Source organism: Erythrolamprus reginae, chromosome 1 (assembly GCF_031021105.1).
Source record: "Erythrolamprus reginae isolate rEryReg1 chromosome 1, rEryReg1.hap1, whole genome shotgun sequence".
In the NCBI taxonomy this organism is placed as follows: Eukaryota; Metazoa; Chordata; class Lepidosauria; order Squamata; family Dipsadidae; genus Erythrolamprus; species Erythrolamprus reginae.
The window spans coordinates 320573149-320591920 of record NC_091950.1 but is presented as its reverse complement, the minus strand read 5'-3'; the positions used below and the strand labels follow the sequence as shown (position 1 = coordinate 320591920).

Sequence of the window (18772 nt, the reverse complement as noted above, 5' to 3'; positions counted from 1 at the left end):
TTATTGCTGTGGAATAAGATTTGATGTCCATTTGCCATTTTATTTTTACAATCAAATCCAAATCAATGCTAATGGAAGAGAAGCTCACTATACGTTACATTTAAAGGGTTAAAAATCTCTCCCTGCCCACGGAATCAATTGTGGCATTCTTTGACTTCTATTCAAGTGATACATGTCTATTTTCTCTGACAAGCTCATCGTTTCTGCTGAAAGAACCATTTGCCAAACTTGGAAGGGTGTGGTTTCGGTCAGGCAGATGTTTCAGCATCCCACGAGAAACTGACTCGCTTTCTAACCCTATGGGAGAAGCCCTGCTTGCATTTTCTCTTACAGTTTTTTATCCCCATCCCCATCTCCCCATCCCACCCCCCACCCCCTGGAACAACACTGTTCATTTACGAGTCACATTTCTTGGCTTCAGAACTTGCAGAGGGGGGAAAAAATGCAAGAACGAAGCAAAGCAACAGAGGATTTTAGAAAAAAAAAAGGGAAAAAAACTAACCAGAAAGGCAATGTATCTTTTGCACCTACCAGCACTCTGCTCTCTGCAAACTCTTAATCTGGTGCTTGCTATTACATTCCCATTAATGAATACCTCATGAAACATTAGTCACTTTCCTGGTAAATTGTTCACTCAACTATGCAGATGCTCCTGCTATACTGACAAATCCAGAACTAAGAATTGTAATGAATTTGGCAATCAACGTTATGGATCAGAGAGCCCCTTTCTTTGGGTTTGTCCCATTTCTGTCCGGTGACTGATAGAGCTTTCTGCTCCGGGTGCACTTCCCAAAAATTCCACTTTGGGACTGCAGATTTTTCTAGGATGATTGGGGGCGGAGGGTGAGGGGAGGTGAAAGTTCATCTGGTACAGTCCATCCACCAATAATAACCTCTCTCTATATAGCCTTGAGTCCCTCTTGAGACTGTCCCAGTAGTGTGTTCCTACCGGAATGATAAAGAATGCTGCACCGGTAGCAAAAGTTGAGTTGTGCGTGCAGCTTTAGTTGTCTTGCGGGTGCATGCGCGCATACCAGTGTTTCTGCTTCTGCACATGCACAAGAAGCAAAATCACGCGAGACAAGATTTTTGTGACTTTTTTGCTTCTACGCATGCATGGATGCAAAAAAAAAAAAAAGCCGAAATCTCTCTCATGAGCGCGTCCACTCACAGGATTTTGCTTCCTGCGCATGCGCAGAAGCAAAAACACACTGGGGCGCTCGTGCATGCATGCAAGACACCTAAAGCTGCGCAACAGTAGGAGCAATCCATCCCTGGACTGTCCCCAATAAATTACATTGCAATAAAAGAAGAAAGACTATCCAGCCACATATATACAAAAAAAACCCAGTACCTAGAAAACAATAGAGTACAGCCATAAAATTTGACTGCTAATGCATAATGCATAAAATTAGACTGGTATTCTGATCTAGCTAATTAATTTGAGCACAGTGCATTTTTTAAAAAAATCAATTCAGAGGGCAACCAAATTATTTCTTCTTTTCCTCTGGCAAGTTTCTCATACACTTTTCCATAGGGATGTCACACTCACCACCCTCTCTTTTCCACTGTGTTGTTCTGACCTCCACCCACCACATCATCTCGTTAAAAGCTGCTAACCCTTACCTTCGGTGCTGGGCTTTTTAATCTCTTCCACTCGGATTAATTTCTTTCTCACTCTGCGCGTTGAGTTGACCAACTTGTGCAGTCTCTTAAACTTCACCGATTCTTCTGATTCATCCTCCGATTGCTCTCTTGACTGGCAAAAAGAAGCAAAAGGAAACGTTAGTAGGATAATCTGTTGCACGGCAAAAGTTTAGTTTAGTTTATTTACTTTAGTTTATTTACTTTAGTTTATTTAGTTTAGTTTATTTAGATTTGTATGCCGCCCCTCTCCGAAGACTCGGGGCGGCTAACAACAATAAAAAACAATGTAACAAATCTAATATTAAAAAGTAATCTAAAAACCCCCAATTTAAGAGACCAATCATACCAACAAACATACCATGTATAAATTTTATAAGCCTAAGGGGAAGGGAGAAAAAAATTTCAATTCCCCCAAGCCTGACGACAGAGGTGGGTTTTAAGGAGCTTGCGAAAGGCAAGAGAAGCATCTCTTCCCCCCACCTAAAACAAGGCAAACCCTAAAACTTGAAACAGTTTCTCTCTCATCCTGAATATTCACAATTTCTTCTTTCTCTCTCCCTCACACACAGTACTTTAAAGAGAATGGAACATACCATCTTTCCTTTCTAAATGAGCAGAAAGTAAAGTCTCAGACACCAAACCGTGTTCCAGCCCTCATCGTCCTCGTTTCCTCTGCACATTGTGTAATAATAGCAATTCCCCACGTTGCTTTCCCACGCAGGACACTTCCCTAAGCACTCTCTGAGCCTTCTTAGTTAAGCTCCTGTGGTTTGGGTCAGGCAATGGGCGATCTTCCTGGCCTGGCGAAAACGTCTACATTGGAACGCCTGGTTACAAACTGCTCTTCTGCGCTGAACTGAAACGCTCTCATTGACTCCTTTTTCCCCCCCAGCCTTAGCAAGGAAAATCAAAAACAGCAGCAGCAGCAAAAACCGAGGAGGTGGGAAGGGAAAGAGGGAAGGGGAGGGAGAGTTCATCCTCCTCCAATGTATTTTGTTAGTTATAGTCACATCATTTTTTCTCTCTCTCATCCCCATCCCGGGCTTCTCATTCTAAAGATGCTTCAAGACTGGCTGTTAATACAAGACCGAGCATTCCTCAAGAACTGACCAAAGGAAAACTCTGACCTTTGCAGGCTCTTAGTTTAGCCCATATTCCCCTGCTTCCCATTTGGTCTCGCAACTGATGCTGCCTGCTCCGTTCCAGCTGTTTTCCCTCAAGTATCCAGCATTACAGAGACATAAAGAATCCTCCCTCTCCAGCAGCAGTGACACCACAGGCTAAAACAATCCATTCCTTGTGAACCAAATCAGAGCTCTCATTTTCAAGCCAGACCCAGCACTTCAATATGCTACTTCCTCTGTTTGGCCCCATTTAGAATTTCTGTGTGTGAAAGTAGAAAGGGGGGCAACCAAAAGAAAGAAAAGAGGGGGGGGGGAGAGAGAGAAAGAAGAGGAAGACTTAACTCTTGGCTTTTACAGTACAGAACTGCCACTGTACAAGGCTTGCATTCCAAGGAGCGGAGAAGATTCCAGCTGGAAATCTCCAAAGTCTATTTCGGCCCTTGCTTTCACACACAGCCCTGATCAATTCATCCAAGTTCCAGCCTCCTAGCTAAGAATTCCAAGAGCAACTTCCTATGGGTGAAATTTGAGTCATTTTGAGTTGCCAGGTTGAAATTGGGCCTTAGTGTCTACCTGTATTTTAATTCAAACAAAATAGGCTTTTTTAAACAAGCAAATGTATATAATGTTCATAGGTATCAAGCTGGGGGCGCGATGGCTGAGCAGTTAAAGACTCTGAGTTTGTCAGCTGAAGAGCTGATAGCCAGGCCAGTGGTGGGCAGCAGTAGGTGAGGTCAGGTGCTGCGTGCCGTTAGGAAATTCCGGGATGCGTTTGCAGCTGCGCGCCTCCGATGTGCCCCACATGAGATTTGGCTTCTGTGCACGCGCAGTGTGCAAAATGTTGCATGAGGACATTCATGCAACTGAGATTTTGGCTATTTTCACCAATTTTTTTGCTTGGACCAGATTACCTCCGGAACCGCCTGCTACCGCACGAATCCCAGAAACCAATAAGGTCCCACAGAGTTGGCCTTCTCCGGCTCCCGTCGACTAAACAATGTCATTTGGCGAGCCCCAGGGGAAGAGCCTTCTCTGTGGCGGCCCCGGCCCTCTGGAACCAACTCCCTCTGGAGATTAGAACTGCCCCCACCCTCCCTGTCTTTCGTAAACTACTCAAGACTCATTTATACCGCCAGGCATGGGGGAGTTGAGATAGCCCTTCCCCCCAGGCCATTACAAGTTATGCATGGTATGTTTGTGTGTATGTTTGGTTTCATAATAGGGGTTTTAGTTGTTTTTTATTACTGGATTGTACATGTTGTTTTTATTATTGTTGTTAGCCGCCCCGAGTCTACGGAGAGGGGCGGCATACAAATCCAATAAATTATTATTATTAATTATTATTATTATTCTGTGCATGCACGGAAGCAAAAATCATGGCAAAAATCGGCCAAATCTCGCTCACGCACATGTCCTCATGCAAGATTTCATGCACCTGCGATGACCTCCAAGGGTGTTCCTGTAGGAGGTAAGGTGAGCAGCCCTTCACTCAGGTTTGAGATCTGAGCATTGCAGGATGGAATGAGCGCCTTATAACTTATCCCAGCTCCTGCCAACCGAGCAGTTCAGAAGTATACAAATGTGAGTAGAAAAATAGGCACCCAAAATGTGGTGGGAAGAGAACAGTATTCCATGCACCACATTGTACAGTCATGGCAGCCAGATGACCATGAAAGTGTCTTCAGATAACACTGGCTCCCACTGGCTAGTGGGAGCCTCGGTGGTACAGTGGTTAGAGTGCAGTACTGCAGGCTACGTCTGCTGATCACCAGCTGCCAGCAGTTTGGCAGATCGAATCTTACCAGGCTCAAGGTTGACTCAACCTTCCATCTTTCTGAGGTGGGTAAAATGAGGATCCAGATTGTTGGGGGCAATATGCTGACTCTGTAAACCGCATAGAGAGGACTGTAAAGCACAGTTAAGCGGTATATAAGTCTAAATGCTATTGCTATAAAGGAGCACCACTACAGTCACACATGAAAGTATGTTTCACATATGAAACCTTTAACTATGTATCACAGAAGCCACAGGGGGCTGATCAGTTTCCAGTCACAATTCAAAGTGTTGGTTATGACCTATAAAGCCCTTCATGGCACCGGACCAGGATATCTGTGAGACCGCTTTCTGCCACACGAATCCCAGCGGCCGGTTAGGTCCCACAGAGTTGGCCTTCTCCGGGTCCCATTGACTAAACAGTGTCGGCTGGCGGGACCCAGGGGAAGAGCCTTCTCTGTGGCGGCACCGACCCTCTGAAACCAGCTCTCCCCAGAGATTAGGACTGCCCCCACCCTCCTTGCCTTTCATAAACTTCTTAAAACCCACCTCTGCCATCAGGCATGGGGGAACTGAGACATCTCCCCCTTGCCTATGTAGTTTTATGTATGATATGTTTGTGTGTATGTTTTTTATATACTGGGGTTTTTAGGCTTTTTAATGTAAAATTGTTATTTTAGATTTTAACATTAGATTTGTTACTATATATTGTTCTTATGATTGCTGTGAGCCGCCCCGAGTCTGCGGAGAGGGGCGGCATACAAAACTAATTAATAATAATAATAATAATAATAATAATAATAATAATAATAGTAAATCACACCAATTGCTCTCTATTGTCCCTTCTGAGGGTGCATAGGACTTGATCCACCGTTCTTGAATGATCCTGGACCTTTGCCATCATTATTTTTGGACTGTGGTGCCCAGAATCAGACATATAACTTCTTGTAGAGTCTGACCAGGGCACAGATGGATCAAATGATTACTCCTTGTGATCTGGATGTCTCTGTGTCATTCTATGGTGCTTTGGGCCATTATTCAAACAATTGAAGCTTTAGGGGACTTGAAACCAAGACTTACGAAGAGAGATTGCGGGAACTGGGCATGGATAGCCTAGAGAAAAGGAGGGGCAGAGGGGACATGATAGCTGTATACAGATATATGAGGGGTTGCCACAGAGAGGAGGGAGCCACTCTATTCTCCAGAGCACCAGAGGACCGGATGAGGAACAACGGCTGGAAGCTGACCAAGGAGAGATTCAACCTAGAAGTAAGGAAGAACTTCCTGACGGTCAGAGCGATCAACCAGTGGAACAACCTGCCTGCGGATGTTGTGAACTCCCCAACTCTGGACACTTTCAAGAGGAGATTGGACTGCCATTTGGCTGGGGTGCTTTAGGATTCCTGCTCAGGCAGGGGGTTGGACTTGATGACCTGCATGGTCCCTTTCAACTCTATCAATCAATCAATAAATCAATCAATCAATCAATAAATAAATAAATAAATAAAGGGCCTTTTCCCCCTAGGCCTTTACAATTGTATGCATGGTATATCTGTATGTATGTTTGGTTTTTTATATTAATGGGTTTTTAATCGTTTTTAGTATTGGATTATTATTGTACGCTGTTTTTTATGATTGCTGTTAGTCGCCCCGAGTCTTCGGAGAGGGGCGGCATATAAATCCAATCAATCAATCAATCAATCAATCAATCAATCAATCAGCAAATATAAATGCAGCCATATTGTCCTGCTTGCTCTCTAAAATAAAATAGGACATTATAAAATTTCCTACAGTTGCAATTCTTTCTCTTTGCCCTTGGATACATGTAAGCATTTTCAGAGAAAAATGCTCTTCGAGATGCTGTTGCATTGACTACACATGCATTCCAGGAGAAGTATGAACTGGCCCTATGTGTTAAGTAATTCCCTACACAAAAAGGCATTTGCATATTAATACCAAAAGGGAACGTTTTACGGCATGTGGCACTTTGGCTCTCCCACTCAGAGGTCAGAATGCTTCCAATTCAACAACTTTTGAGTCGTTTGCCTCTACAGGCATGCAGCTTTCTGCCTGAAAATGTTTCCACATAGCCAGTAATTCTGTGCCAAAACCAAAAAAAAAATAAGGCCTCCCATCATGTATAACCCTCTATCTGGAAAGCAGTCCTTCTGCAAAGCGATTTCTTTGCATGTTTCAAAGAAGAAACACACACATGGCATTGCAATACTGTAAACAGGAACAGCTTGGTTTTCGACCACGCTGTAAGCCCCCACCCCTTTTCATTCAAAAGCCCCTAATGGCTCAAGTCTTAATTATTTTGGCTAATGTCGGATGCAGAAATTCTGTAGTGAATGCTTAAGTGTTTCATTTCTAGTTTCCATGGCAACATTACATCAGATTGCAGACAGCTGGCTCCACAGTTTTAAACCATAACAAATTGACCAAGCTAGTTCAGAAAATTTTATCCTGGCTTTAAAGAGATAGCACGCTATTCAGCCGCCAGCAAAACAGTGCAAGGCCAACAGGGCTCGCTTTTGGCAAATATAGGAAGGCGGACTCTTTTTCCCAGCTTCTTTTGGAACAAGTGCATCCCTGACACATCAGCGATGTTCTAATACCAGCAGAAAGTGGGTCAATGCTGGATGAAAAAGCACAGGGGAGCCAGATCAACAGCGTTTGTAGTTATGAAGTCCTCCAACAATAAACTGAAACAAAACTTTTTGTCGGATAATCCAAAACTTCCTAACCCGGGTTGTTTAGACACCCTTTATGCTTTTTCATTAACCAAGTTGAATTGGAAGTCAGGAAACTGTCTCAGTTGCTAATATGGTCTCCGGAAAAGATGGACCCTTTTTCGTTTTCTCTGCAAGCACTGATTCCCATTGAATTCTGTATTTCAAGACAAGCTTATTCATATAATTTGGGGAAGTATGTATTTACTGTATCTAAAGAAACAATTTTTGAAATTTTATGTTTTAAGGTTTGATTTATTATTTCTTGATCTGTCTGCGTTTATTGCTTCTTCAGGCCTGATCTGCTTTCTAAATATATAAATCCATCCAAAAATTAACTAATTAACATAACAAATTACTGTTTAACTAAGAGGTGTTGTGCTAGCTTAACCTTATTTCCTATCTGCTTCAAAACTAATTTTTCATTTCATAGCTATGTGATTACTTACAAGAAATAAGCATTTGGATAAAAAAATATATGTTATAATATGCATATGTTTTATTGCATATGCATTTATTTAGAGCAGTGTTGGCAAACCTTTTTGGCACCGAGTGCCGAAATGGGAGCACACATTTTTATTTATTTATTTATTTATTTACTTACTTACTTACTTACTTACTTACTTACTTACTTACTTACTTACTTACTTACTTACTTACTTATTGAATTTATATGCCGCCCCTCTCCGAAGACTCGGGGCAGCTTACAGCATATAAAAGAATAATAAAAAATACAGTGGTACCTCTACTTATGAACTTAATTCCTTCCGTGACCAAGTTCTTAAGTAGAAAAGTATGTAAGAAGAAGCAATTTTCCCCATAGGAATCAATGTAAAAGCAAATAATGTGTGCGATTGGGGAAACCACAGGGAGGGTGGAGGTCCTGTTTCATCCCAGGAGATTCCTTGAGAGGCCCTATGGAGGCTTCTCCCTGCCTTTTCCGGTTACAGTTTTGGAGGGTCGGATTTGTAAGTGGAAAAATGGTTCTTGACAAGAGGCAAACAAATCTTGAACACCCGGTTCTTATCTAGAAAAGTTTGCAAGTAGAGGCGTTCTTAGGTAGAGGTACCACTGTATCCTAAATCCAATTTTAAAACCAAACTAATTAACCTAAAACCCCAATTCCTTAAAAACCAATCACTCTCATTCTAACAAACAAACAAACAAACAAACATTCCATTCATCAGCCAGGGTCTGATGTCTAATGTCCCCAGACCTGTCGGCAGATGTGGATCTTCAGGCTCTAGCGGAAGGCAAGGTGGAGGCAATATGAATCACTGGGAGGAACTAGTTCCAGAGGGCCGCATATGAGCAGGGAAGCACCAGAAACTGGAAGAGCAGCTGCCCAGTGCGCATGCGTGTGAGTGCTAGAAACTGGAAGAACAGTTCCCTGGTGCGAATGTGCACACCAGGAAGCAGAGCTTCCAGTTTCCGGTGTGCACATGTGCAATGGTCAACTGGTCTTCCAGTTTCTAGCACGTATGCATGCACGAAGACCACCCGGAAACCAGAAGCTCAGCTTCCCAGCATGCACATGCATATCAGGGAGCTTCTAATTGTTCTTCCAGTTTCCGGCACTCCCGAGCATGCAAAGACCAGATGGCCGTCGCGCCAGAACCAGGAAGAACAATGGACGATGGCTGGTGTGCCAGGACAGATGGCTCTGTGTGCCACTTCCGGCACATGTGCAATAGGTTCACCATCACGGATCTAGAGATAGAGTTTTATGCACATGTTAGGCACCCCTTCTTAAATGGTACAATGCACTCAATTGTTAAGTAAACAAAGGGTATCTAATCTTTATATATTTCTGCAATTGTGAATGGAGTCTTACTCTTCATACACAGTTATTCACAGATTCCAAAAAGTGGCCGACTTGTCGGGCTTACAATTCCACAGATAAGCAAATACTTGAGCCTTCTAATGCTGGCACTGGAGTTCCATCTACTTTTAATGTAATCTGCTCAAAAAGAAAATAAAGGGGACACTTAAACAACAGAATATAACTCCAAGTAAATCAAACTTCTGTGAAATCAAACTGTCTACTTAGGAAGCAACACTGATTGACAATTTAATTTTGTTGTGAGCACACTCAACTTTGTACAGAACAAAGTATTCAATGAGAATATTTCATTCTTTTAGATCTAGGATGTGTTATTTGAGTGTTCCCTTTATTTTTTTTTGAGCAGTGTACATTGGTTTTTCTGAGCAGCTGTGTGAGGACTTGAAAATGAATATAATTCATTCTTGCAAAACAGGAGAAGGCCATTTAAAAGAAAAACAAAACCAGTTCCATCTAGCAATTTTGATTCTGGCAGGCATTGTTATGAAATAGAAGTTACACAAAACTGTTGAAATCAAGACAAGACCTGGAAGAACAATTTTGTTAATATTGGTCCTAAACTATTCAGACCAGCAGACTGGAAACTACAGGTCACTGCAAATAATTTGCTAAAAGGTTTAGCTGACAGTGGTGTCAACTAATCCTAGTATCAGTTCTAGAGGTGCCCACTTTTATATCAGCTGGACATTCTATAGCAGTGATGGCGAACTTATGGCAAGGGTGTCACAGGTGGCACGGGGAGCCATATATGCTGTTGCCCTAGCTCAGCTCCAGCATGCATGTGTGTGACGGGCAGCTAATTTTGGGCTCGAAAAGAGGGTCTGGGAGGGTGTTTTTATTATTTATTGTTATTATTTATTAGATTTGTATGCCGCCCCTGTCCGTAGACTCAGGGCGGCTTACAGCAATGATAAAAACAATATATAATGACAAATCTAATAGTTAGAATCCAAAATAACAATAATACCTTTAAAAAGTCTAAAAAACAAGAAACCCCAATATATAAAAACATACATACAGTCATATCATACACAAAAAACTACATAGGCAGGGGGAGATGTTTCAGTTCCCCCACGCTTGACGTCAGAGGTGGGTTTTAAGGAGTTTACGAAAGGCAAGGAAGGTGGGGCAGTTCTAATCTCTGGAGGGAGCTGATTCCAGAGGGTCGGAGCCGCCACAGAGAAGGCTCTTCCCCTGGGTCCCGCCAAACGACATTGTTTAGTTGACGGGACCCGGAGGAGACCAACTCTGTGGGACCTAACAGCTTCAAGAGAGCTTCCTGGGGGATGCGGGAGAGCATTTTTACCCTCCTCAAGCTCCAGGGAAGCCTTTGGAGCCTGTGGAGGGTGAAACACGAGCCTACTGGTCCACCAGAAGTTAGGAAACAGGCTGTTTCCATCTAGAGAGGGCCTCCGGGGGGTGGGGGAAGCTGTTTTCACCCTCCCCAGGCATTGAATTATGGGTGTGGGCACTCACGCATGCACGATAGTGTGCATGCATACTCTTTTGGCACCCGAGAAAAAAAAGGTTTGCCATCATTGTTCTATAGCAAAGTAGCTGGCTCTGTAATTACCCAAAATCTATGGTATCACCTGTACAAACTTACATTTCGTTCTAAATTCCAACTAACCTTTCAATACGCTGGTCCAATGTTTTCACAAATAAGTATCATTGTACAGGTAGTCCTCAACTTACAGCCACAATTCAACCCAATATTTATGTAGCTGAGTGAGAAATCTGTTAAGGGGGTTTGTCCCAGTTTGCGACTTTTCTTGCCACATTTGTAAAGTGAACCACTGAAGTTGTTAAAGTTAGTAACAAGGTTGTTAAGTGAATCTGGCTTCCCCATTGACTTTGTTTATTGGAAGGTTGCAAAAGGGGATCACACAACCCCAGGACATTGCAACCATTATAAATATGGACTGGTTGTCAAGCATCCAAATGTAAATCACATGACCCTCGGAATGTTGTAATGGTCATAAGTGTGAAGAATGGTCATAAGTCACTTTTTTCAGTGCCATTGTAACTTTGTACAGTCACTAAACGAACCGTTGTAAATCAAGGACCACCTGTATTATGCTTGTGCAAAAGGATATCATCACCCCCTCTAACTGTTGTTAGCCGCCCCGAGTCTGCGGAGAGGGGTGGCATACAAATCCAATAAATAATAATAATAATAACTCTGTTGGAGCCACAGTTCCTGTATTTCTCAACCACCAAGTAGCTTGGTTAAATTGATGGGAGAAGCAGACATAACGTACTTGGAAACTCTAATAATTTATTGGCCTACTAGATCAAGGCTTGGTTGTTCTTGCTTGTACAAAAGCAACCTTATCTAAGTATTGGATTCAAATAATTACAGAGGGATATAAATAGACGACTATTCCAGATCCATATACAACTTGTTCTGTACTAGCCATTCTAGATTTCCAAGCTAAACTTGGAAAAGGTCGAAGGATTTGCTAGTCCGTTTTAAAGAGGCATTGTTGTCTCTTATTCATTTAGCTACAGGATTCATCTTCCCTAAGTAGATTTTTTTGACTAACCCTTTTAATCACTTGCTTAGATAATTGGTTTGTAAAAACAAACACACACCAAGGGGATGTGTGGAAACTTCTTCAAAATAGAAACATAGAAACATAGAAGACTGACGGCAGAAAAAGACCTCCTGGTCCATCTAGTCTGCCCTTATACTATTTCCTGTATTTTATCTTACAATGGATATATGTTTATCCCAGGCATGTTTAAATTCAGTTACTGTGGATTGACCAACCACATCTGCTGGAAGTTTGTTCCAAGGATCTACTGCTCTTTCAGTAAAATAATATTTTCTCATGTTGCTTTTGATCTTTCCCCCAACTAACTTCAGATTGTGTCCCCTTGTTCTTGTGTTCACTTTCCTATTAAAAACACTTCCCTCCTGGACCCTATTTAACCCTTTAACATATTTAAATGTTTCGATCATGTCCCCCCTTTTCCTTCTGTCCTCCAGACTATACAGATTGAGTTCATTAAGTCTTTCCTGAAATCCCTGCATCTTGTTGAGAAAAAACAAAACAAAAACAGAAAGCAGCTAGAAAATTCAATTTTAATCAAATGGTAAAAATATGGCTGACAGAGCAAGGCACATATCTTCAAAAAAGACATCAAGTAAGGGAAAGGAAAGGATCAGAAAGACTCAGCATGCTGGCTTATGACATATCTAGCCACAGAGTGGAGCCCTTCCTGTTCTTTTTTTCCGCTTTGCAGCAAGGGAAATACATCCTTTGAATATAATGTGACAGGCTCGATGACTTACCAGCTTTGGCATTTAAGATGCCTAATACTCTGTTCTGAATAATTCTCCCTTGAGGGCTGCTCTTCCCAGCTGCATTACTCAAAATTTTAGGCTTATCTACAGTTTACTTAAGGGAATAATATTGGACTTCACCCTCTGACAAAGTTACCGGGATTGTGAGCCACACAACTTGATAGAGCACTGGTTTTACTAATAGCCATTTCCTATATGAAGAAAACGTGGAAAAAGAATTAAAAAACCCCACAGCCCATATAATTCTCTGTCTCCGGAAGAGAGGAAGAAGTTACCAAGTATAACTAAATCTATTCACCACAGGAAGAAAGGAAACAATACCAGCTTTCTTGCACCAGAGTTTTACTGACACTTTCTGACCCTCAGTTCCTTAATAATTGTCAGTGGAATTTCAGTGAATGAAAAATGGGTGGGGAAGAGCAGCTCGTAAAACACTATTGCACCTCTGCAAAAGGAGTTTGAGATGCTAAGGAACAGAAAAACCCTGCAGAAAGATGGGATGCATTTCTCAAAGAACGACTGACCTGAGCATTACTCAAAGAATGACTAACAATTTTGCCCTGGCTTTATTGGGTTAAGAATACCAGAAACACAAGTCTTTTCCAGCTATTTCCAATGACTATTCCTATTAGCCCCTGCCAGGATGATCAATGGTCAGGGATGACGGGAGCTGTTGTAACCCCAAACATCTGGAAGGACCTAAATAGGACAATGCCAGCTTAGAACATGCAATTTTATTATAGTTCTGATATTTATAGATGTCCTATCTTTCTGCATTTCTTTTAAGTTTAATGATCTTTGCTTTGACGTAACTTCTAAAAAGCTCATGTTTAACAATTCTAAGAAACTAGAATGGCAGGCATTTGAAAAGTGATTTTCTTGGAGATCTTCATCGGAAATCTGTATTCTCCATTCTTTCTATAGACTTACCTAATATTTTTCTCCCTCTTCACAGAATTCAGGATAAGACTCTTTGAAGACCTTTTCATCCCACCCCCAATGGTATATTTGTCATCTGAAGTGCTTTGGATATACAGTGATACCTCGTCTTACAAACGCCTCGTCATACAAACTTTTCGAGATGCAAACCCAGGGTTTAAGATTTTTTTGCCTCTTCTTACAAACTATTTTCACCTTACAAACCCACCGCCGCCGCTGGGATGCCCTGCCTCCGGACTTCCGTTGCCAGCGAAGCTCCCGTTTTTGCGCTGCTGGGATTCCCCTGCAGCATTGCAAAAACATGGAAGTCTGGGGGTGAGGTTTCCCATGGAGGGGAGCCTCAGGGGAATCCCAGCAGCACAAAAACGGGTGCTTCGGCTGGCAAAAGGGGTGAGTTTTGGGCTTGCACGCATTAATCGCTTTTCCATTGATTCCTATGGGAAACATTGTTTCGTGTTACAAACTTTTCACCTTACAAACCTCGTCCGGGAACCAATTAAGTTCGTAAGATGAGGTATCACTGTACAGTATTATTATCCTAATGAGCCATTTAGAGCAGTGATGGCGAATGTATGGCACGGGTGCCACAGGTGGCAAGCGGAGCCATATCTGCTGGCACGTGAGCCGTTGCCTTAGCTCAGGTCCAACGTGCATGTGTGTGCTGGCCAGCTGATTTTTGGCTCACACAGAGCCTCTGGGAGGGCGTTTTTAGTTTCCAGAGAGGCTCCAGGGGGCTGGGGAGAGTGTTTTTACCCTCCCCCGGCTCCAGGGAAGCCTTTGGAGCCTAGGGAGGGCAAAACACAAGGCTACTGGGCCCACCAGAAGCTGGGAAACAGGCCGTTTCCGGTCTCCAGATGCTCTCCTCAGGCATTGAATTATGGGTGGGGGCACTCAGGCATGCGTGATAGTGTGCAAGTATGCTCTTTCAGCACCCCAGGGAAAAAAGGTTTGCCCTCACTGATCTATAGTTTTTACACTAGAAAGTTGGAAACCTTAGGAAAAGTTTCTGTACCCTGGAACTAATAATTTGTCCTAAGTTATGAAAGCCAATGTACACCAAACACCATTCGGATCCATCCTACAGCTCTGAACAAAACTGTTTTATTACATGCTGTTGAGCCAAAATGGTCCATTGTTATAACACACTGAACCCATGATCAGTGAAGATGAAATTGATGGGGTGAAGATAAGTCACCAGTCTGGCCAAAAGCTTATATGTGTAGTAAGCTTAATATTGTACTCAGCTAAGAGAACAATTTCTTTTCAGGTAGCTATTCTGAGAAGGTCCTTGGTGCTCTCTTGCAAGAAAGCAACCAAGCTCAGAGAGAACCAAGGACCCTGAGCTACAAATATTTTCTTTCATTAGCTTTTCTGAGCATTTAATTCCCATCATATAATCAACTACAGCACAATGTTTCAACCACAACAATTTGCAGATGTGTGAACTTCAACTTCTAGAACATCATAGCCATCATGGTCATTGATGCGAAACCTGTGAGTTGAAGTCCACACATTTGGAACTTGCCAAGGTTGGAAAACCCTCTATTGCTCTTTTTAAGGGTATTCTTTCCTAAACCAAACATCTTTACGTCTTTTAGCTTCATGGAGGTCTTTTATTCCTTTAAATTAGAGATATTTACTAAGAGCTTGAAAACAAAATGTTATCTGAATCAATGAGTAAACTATACATTTCCAAAATGTAATATAATTTTATTCATTAGTTTTACAGTATTTGAGCTTGAAATAATGTAATTGATAAAATAAATGCAATTATGGTTATCTGGTTAAACTTTCCAGGATCTTGGAGAAATGGGAGAACGCTCACGTCAAAAAAAACATGGAAAATTCAACATAGTTCAACTCTGTATCCATTTAACATTTAAGCAGTAACAACAGTTTCTTCAATCAAATTGAAACAATTCTCTACTGGGTGCCAGTCTACGTGGCATCTAATGAACAAGCATGCTCCAATGGCCACTTTAGCAAGAAGCACACTGAATATTAACTAGTAATCAAGGGCCTGATAAAATGAATAAGGATTTTCTTTCGGGTATTTATGATGGGAAAATGTTATAATTTCAGTTGAAGGCTTGATTCAATAATGGAATAATTGCTGAAACATGTTCCAAAAGATTGGCTCCAGTCACTTATTTAAAAAGCATTCAACAAATAAGTTCCTTCTTGATTTTGGGGTGTATATATGTACACACACTTATACACACACATATTACAGAGTTCTGTACTGTTATAGAAACCTAGATCCCTTTTTGAACAAACTATTGTAGAATTAACTATTAAACCAATTTCCACCAGAACTATTTAATCATTTCATATTTACATGCCACTTGAGGTAAATATGTTATAAGATCACCACACAATGGATGTGTCCTGAAGTTAAACAATACTGGAGAAAAATACATAAATAGATGCAGGAGATAATAGGTATAACAATTGAATATATGCCTATTTTTTTCTGTTAGGAATTGTTAGGAAACAATACTCCACATTGGAACAGTGGCAAGAATTAACTATGCACAACGTTGGAAAGACTCCCAGATACCTTTGGAGAAGGAAATGATTTTAAAAAATTATGATTGTGCTGAGATGGACAGATTAATGATGGAACTGACCAGTAAAAAAAGACTGAGTATCATAATATATGGACTAAATGGAACGAATGGGGGGAAAAAGAAAGAGTAAGGTTAATAGACAAGGAAGAAAAGACAATGAAAAACGATGTAAAATATATAAATTATACAAGCATAAATACAAATGTATATGTATAGATGTAGATCTGCTTGGAAGTGTTAAGATATGAAAATAGGAAAACAAATAAAAATTATTGCTGAAAGAAAAATCACCACACCAATATGTATGCATATTTGACCGATCAATATTTAAACTCAAAGTTAAAACTCTTTTTCAAGTTACAGCCATCTCTTCTATACTTTTTAAAAAATAATTTTATTAAGTTGCACAGTGAAATACCCTAAGTAGTAACAAAAGAGAAAGAACAGAATGTAATAATAGAGAGGAAAGGGACCTTGGCGGTCTTCTGGTCCAACTCCCTGCTTAGGCAAGAAACCCTACACTCACTTCAGATAAATAGTTATCCAACACCTTCTTAAAAGAACTTTAAGTGTTGGAAGTATTCTTAAAACTTCCAGTGTTGGGAGCATTCACAACTTCTGGAGACAATTCCACAAATTAATTGTTCTAACTATTAGGAAATTTGCCTGACCTTATTGAAAATTCTCCATATCATGTTGCCTACCCTAATAGTTTCTCTATAGCTTGGACTATGATTCCCATCAACTTCAGACAACATAGGAGAATTAGAAAGTGCTAGGTTTGGAAATCCTGAAAACTGTGTTTTTTTTCTTCCTCCCCATGGAACTATGAAATTCACATATTTGAAAATTAGGTGAGTTTTAATCTTGATTTGCATGTATGTTCCTGTGAGATGAGGCAAAGGTCCAAGAAATTCATTACTTCTACAGCATCCCCTGCTGGCTGTTTCAACTTGTTAAGCCTTGATTTTCCCACTGAATATAAAATGAGAATTTGAAAGTTGTCACACGTAGAGAATGAGAAAGAAAATACAGGGCAAGACAGTGGGGGGGAAAAACAGTGTTAATGAAGCTTTATTGTTCTGTCCAGTGCCCTTGGATCTGGAGCTCAATTAAGCTGTAGCTGCACAGATGTAGTTTGAACATATTATTAACTTCAAATTCCATTTAAATCTCACTGGCAAGAATCCATTATCCTATTCTTATCCTGATGGCACAGAATTGAGCATGACAGCAAAATACATTGTGAGAGGGACATTTGGCTCGTGCAGGATTGCTTTGGATATCGGCCATAACTTTTCTCTTTCATAAGGAGTTGCACCGTCTAATGCAAGCTATCCAATGCAAGCTCCGAGTTTTCGGAGAGGGGCGGCATACAAATCTAATAAATTGAATTGAATTGAATCTAGTGAATTGCACCTGGAACCATCTTAAAGCTTTTCGTAAGCCCCTCCGAAGGAGGAGAATGTATTTGTCATTATTCAGCCTTCTTGAACCTAATGTTCTGTTGGAAGGTTTGAAGGCTCCTGTTGATTCCTTTAATCACAGGTATGGGGGAAGGATTCAAATACTATACAAGTTTTCTCTTTGAGTGAGGATTGGAGCAAAGAATTAGATTTTCTCCCTCTGCCCATCCCCGACAAAAACAGAATATGTTTCTTGTTGAATATGTATTTAATTCTTATATAATAATAATAACAACAACAATAATAATAATAATAATAATAATAATAATAATAATTTATTAAATTTGTATGCCGCCTCTCTCCGAAGAGGGGATTGGATTTTATGTACTAGTTAACCACTTAATCATACCACGCTGCCTTTTACTATTCTCACGTTCCCCAATGAAGAGATTGTTGAGACTGTAATTACAATTCTCAACCAAAATGGAAACTCTTAACGATGCTCTTCTGTAGGTACTGAACATGGGAAAGACAGAAAGAGAAATGAAAGAACTAATGTAGCTAAGACATTAAGGATAACAGGAAACGATCTTGTATTAATTTACTTATATTTTAAATATATATTTAAAAGCTGGCAATAAGTGGTAGGAATAATACATTACTTTTTGGCACTGACGGTGAGATTTTTTTAAAAAAGATAAATTTTAAGGCTGAAACTAATAATAGTAATTTTTTAAACTGTCTTAAGTCTACCTATTTCACTAAGACAAAGGTATGTCTAGTGATAAATAAATGTAACATATTTTTGCTGATAATGAAAAGGAAGGGAGACTAGTATAGATTTATTTCAAGCTTATTATGCTCTCATCAGCTGGCCATACTCTTACCGTGATTTGAACCTGCAGACTCTGCCTTGTAAGGCAGTTGCTTTAACCTCTAGACCACAGGCTCTCCTCTTGTAATCTATATATAGATAAATTGAATCCAGAGAGATACATATTTATTGTCTTATAGAAGGATTATCACTACATGTTGACTCCAATCTACTTTTGATGATGTTACATTTTAGTAATGGTTTTCCCTGCTTCTGTTATTTAATTATATTTATATTTGCAGATATTATTTGATTAATAACTTGTGATCTCATTAGAAGTTTCCAAGGCACAAGCAGAGAGCACACTGAAAAGCAAAAATGACAATATATGCTTACATAATGTTACTATACAACATTATATATAAAATATGTTATATGACCATTAACATTAGCATTGTAATTTTCCTTTCTATGTTTCTCCTCCCCCTTATCTCATCTGTGTTGAATATTTTGTGTGTGTTGAATGTGATACTTTTCTCAGGCTTGTTTTCTTGTTACTCATAATATGTCACCACACAGTGGCAGGGCTACGTTACTATTAATTACAATTAGAA

General features: G+C 40.5%; 1 protein-coding gene across 2 annotated transcripts in view; it reads right to left on the bottom strand.

The window, feature by feature from the left end:
• The window catches only part of SASH1 (SAM and SH3 domain containing 1), a 171718-nt gene that overhangs the window by 52406 nt on the left and 100540 nt on the right, over positions 1-18772 (bottom strand). The window contains exons 1-2 of one of the 2 annotated variants that reach the window (XM_070733680.1): positions 2241-2322; positions 1627-1759 (exon numbers count right to left, since the gene is read on the bottom strand). In XM_070733680.1, the coding sequence (XP_070589781.1) occupies positions 1627-1759; positions 2241-2243 (136 nt within the window). In that variant the 5' untranslated portion in view covers positions 2244-2322. Of the gene's footprint in view, positions 1-1626; positions 1760-2240; positions 2323-18772 lie in introns of those variants that run through there. The other variant, XM_070733679.1, reaches the window with a different exon arrangement.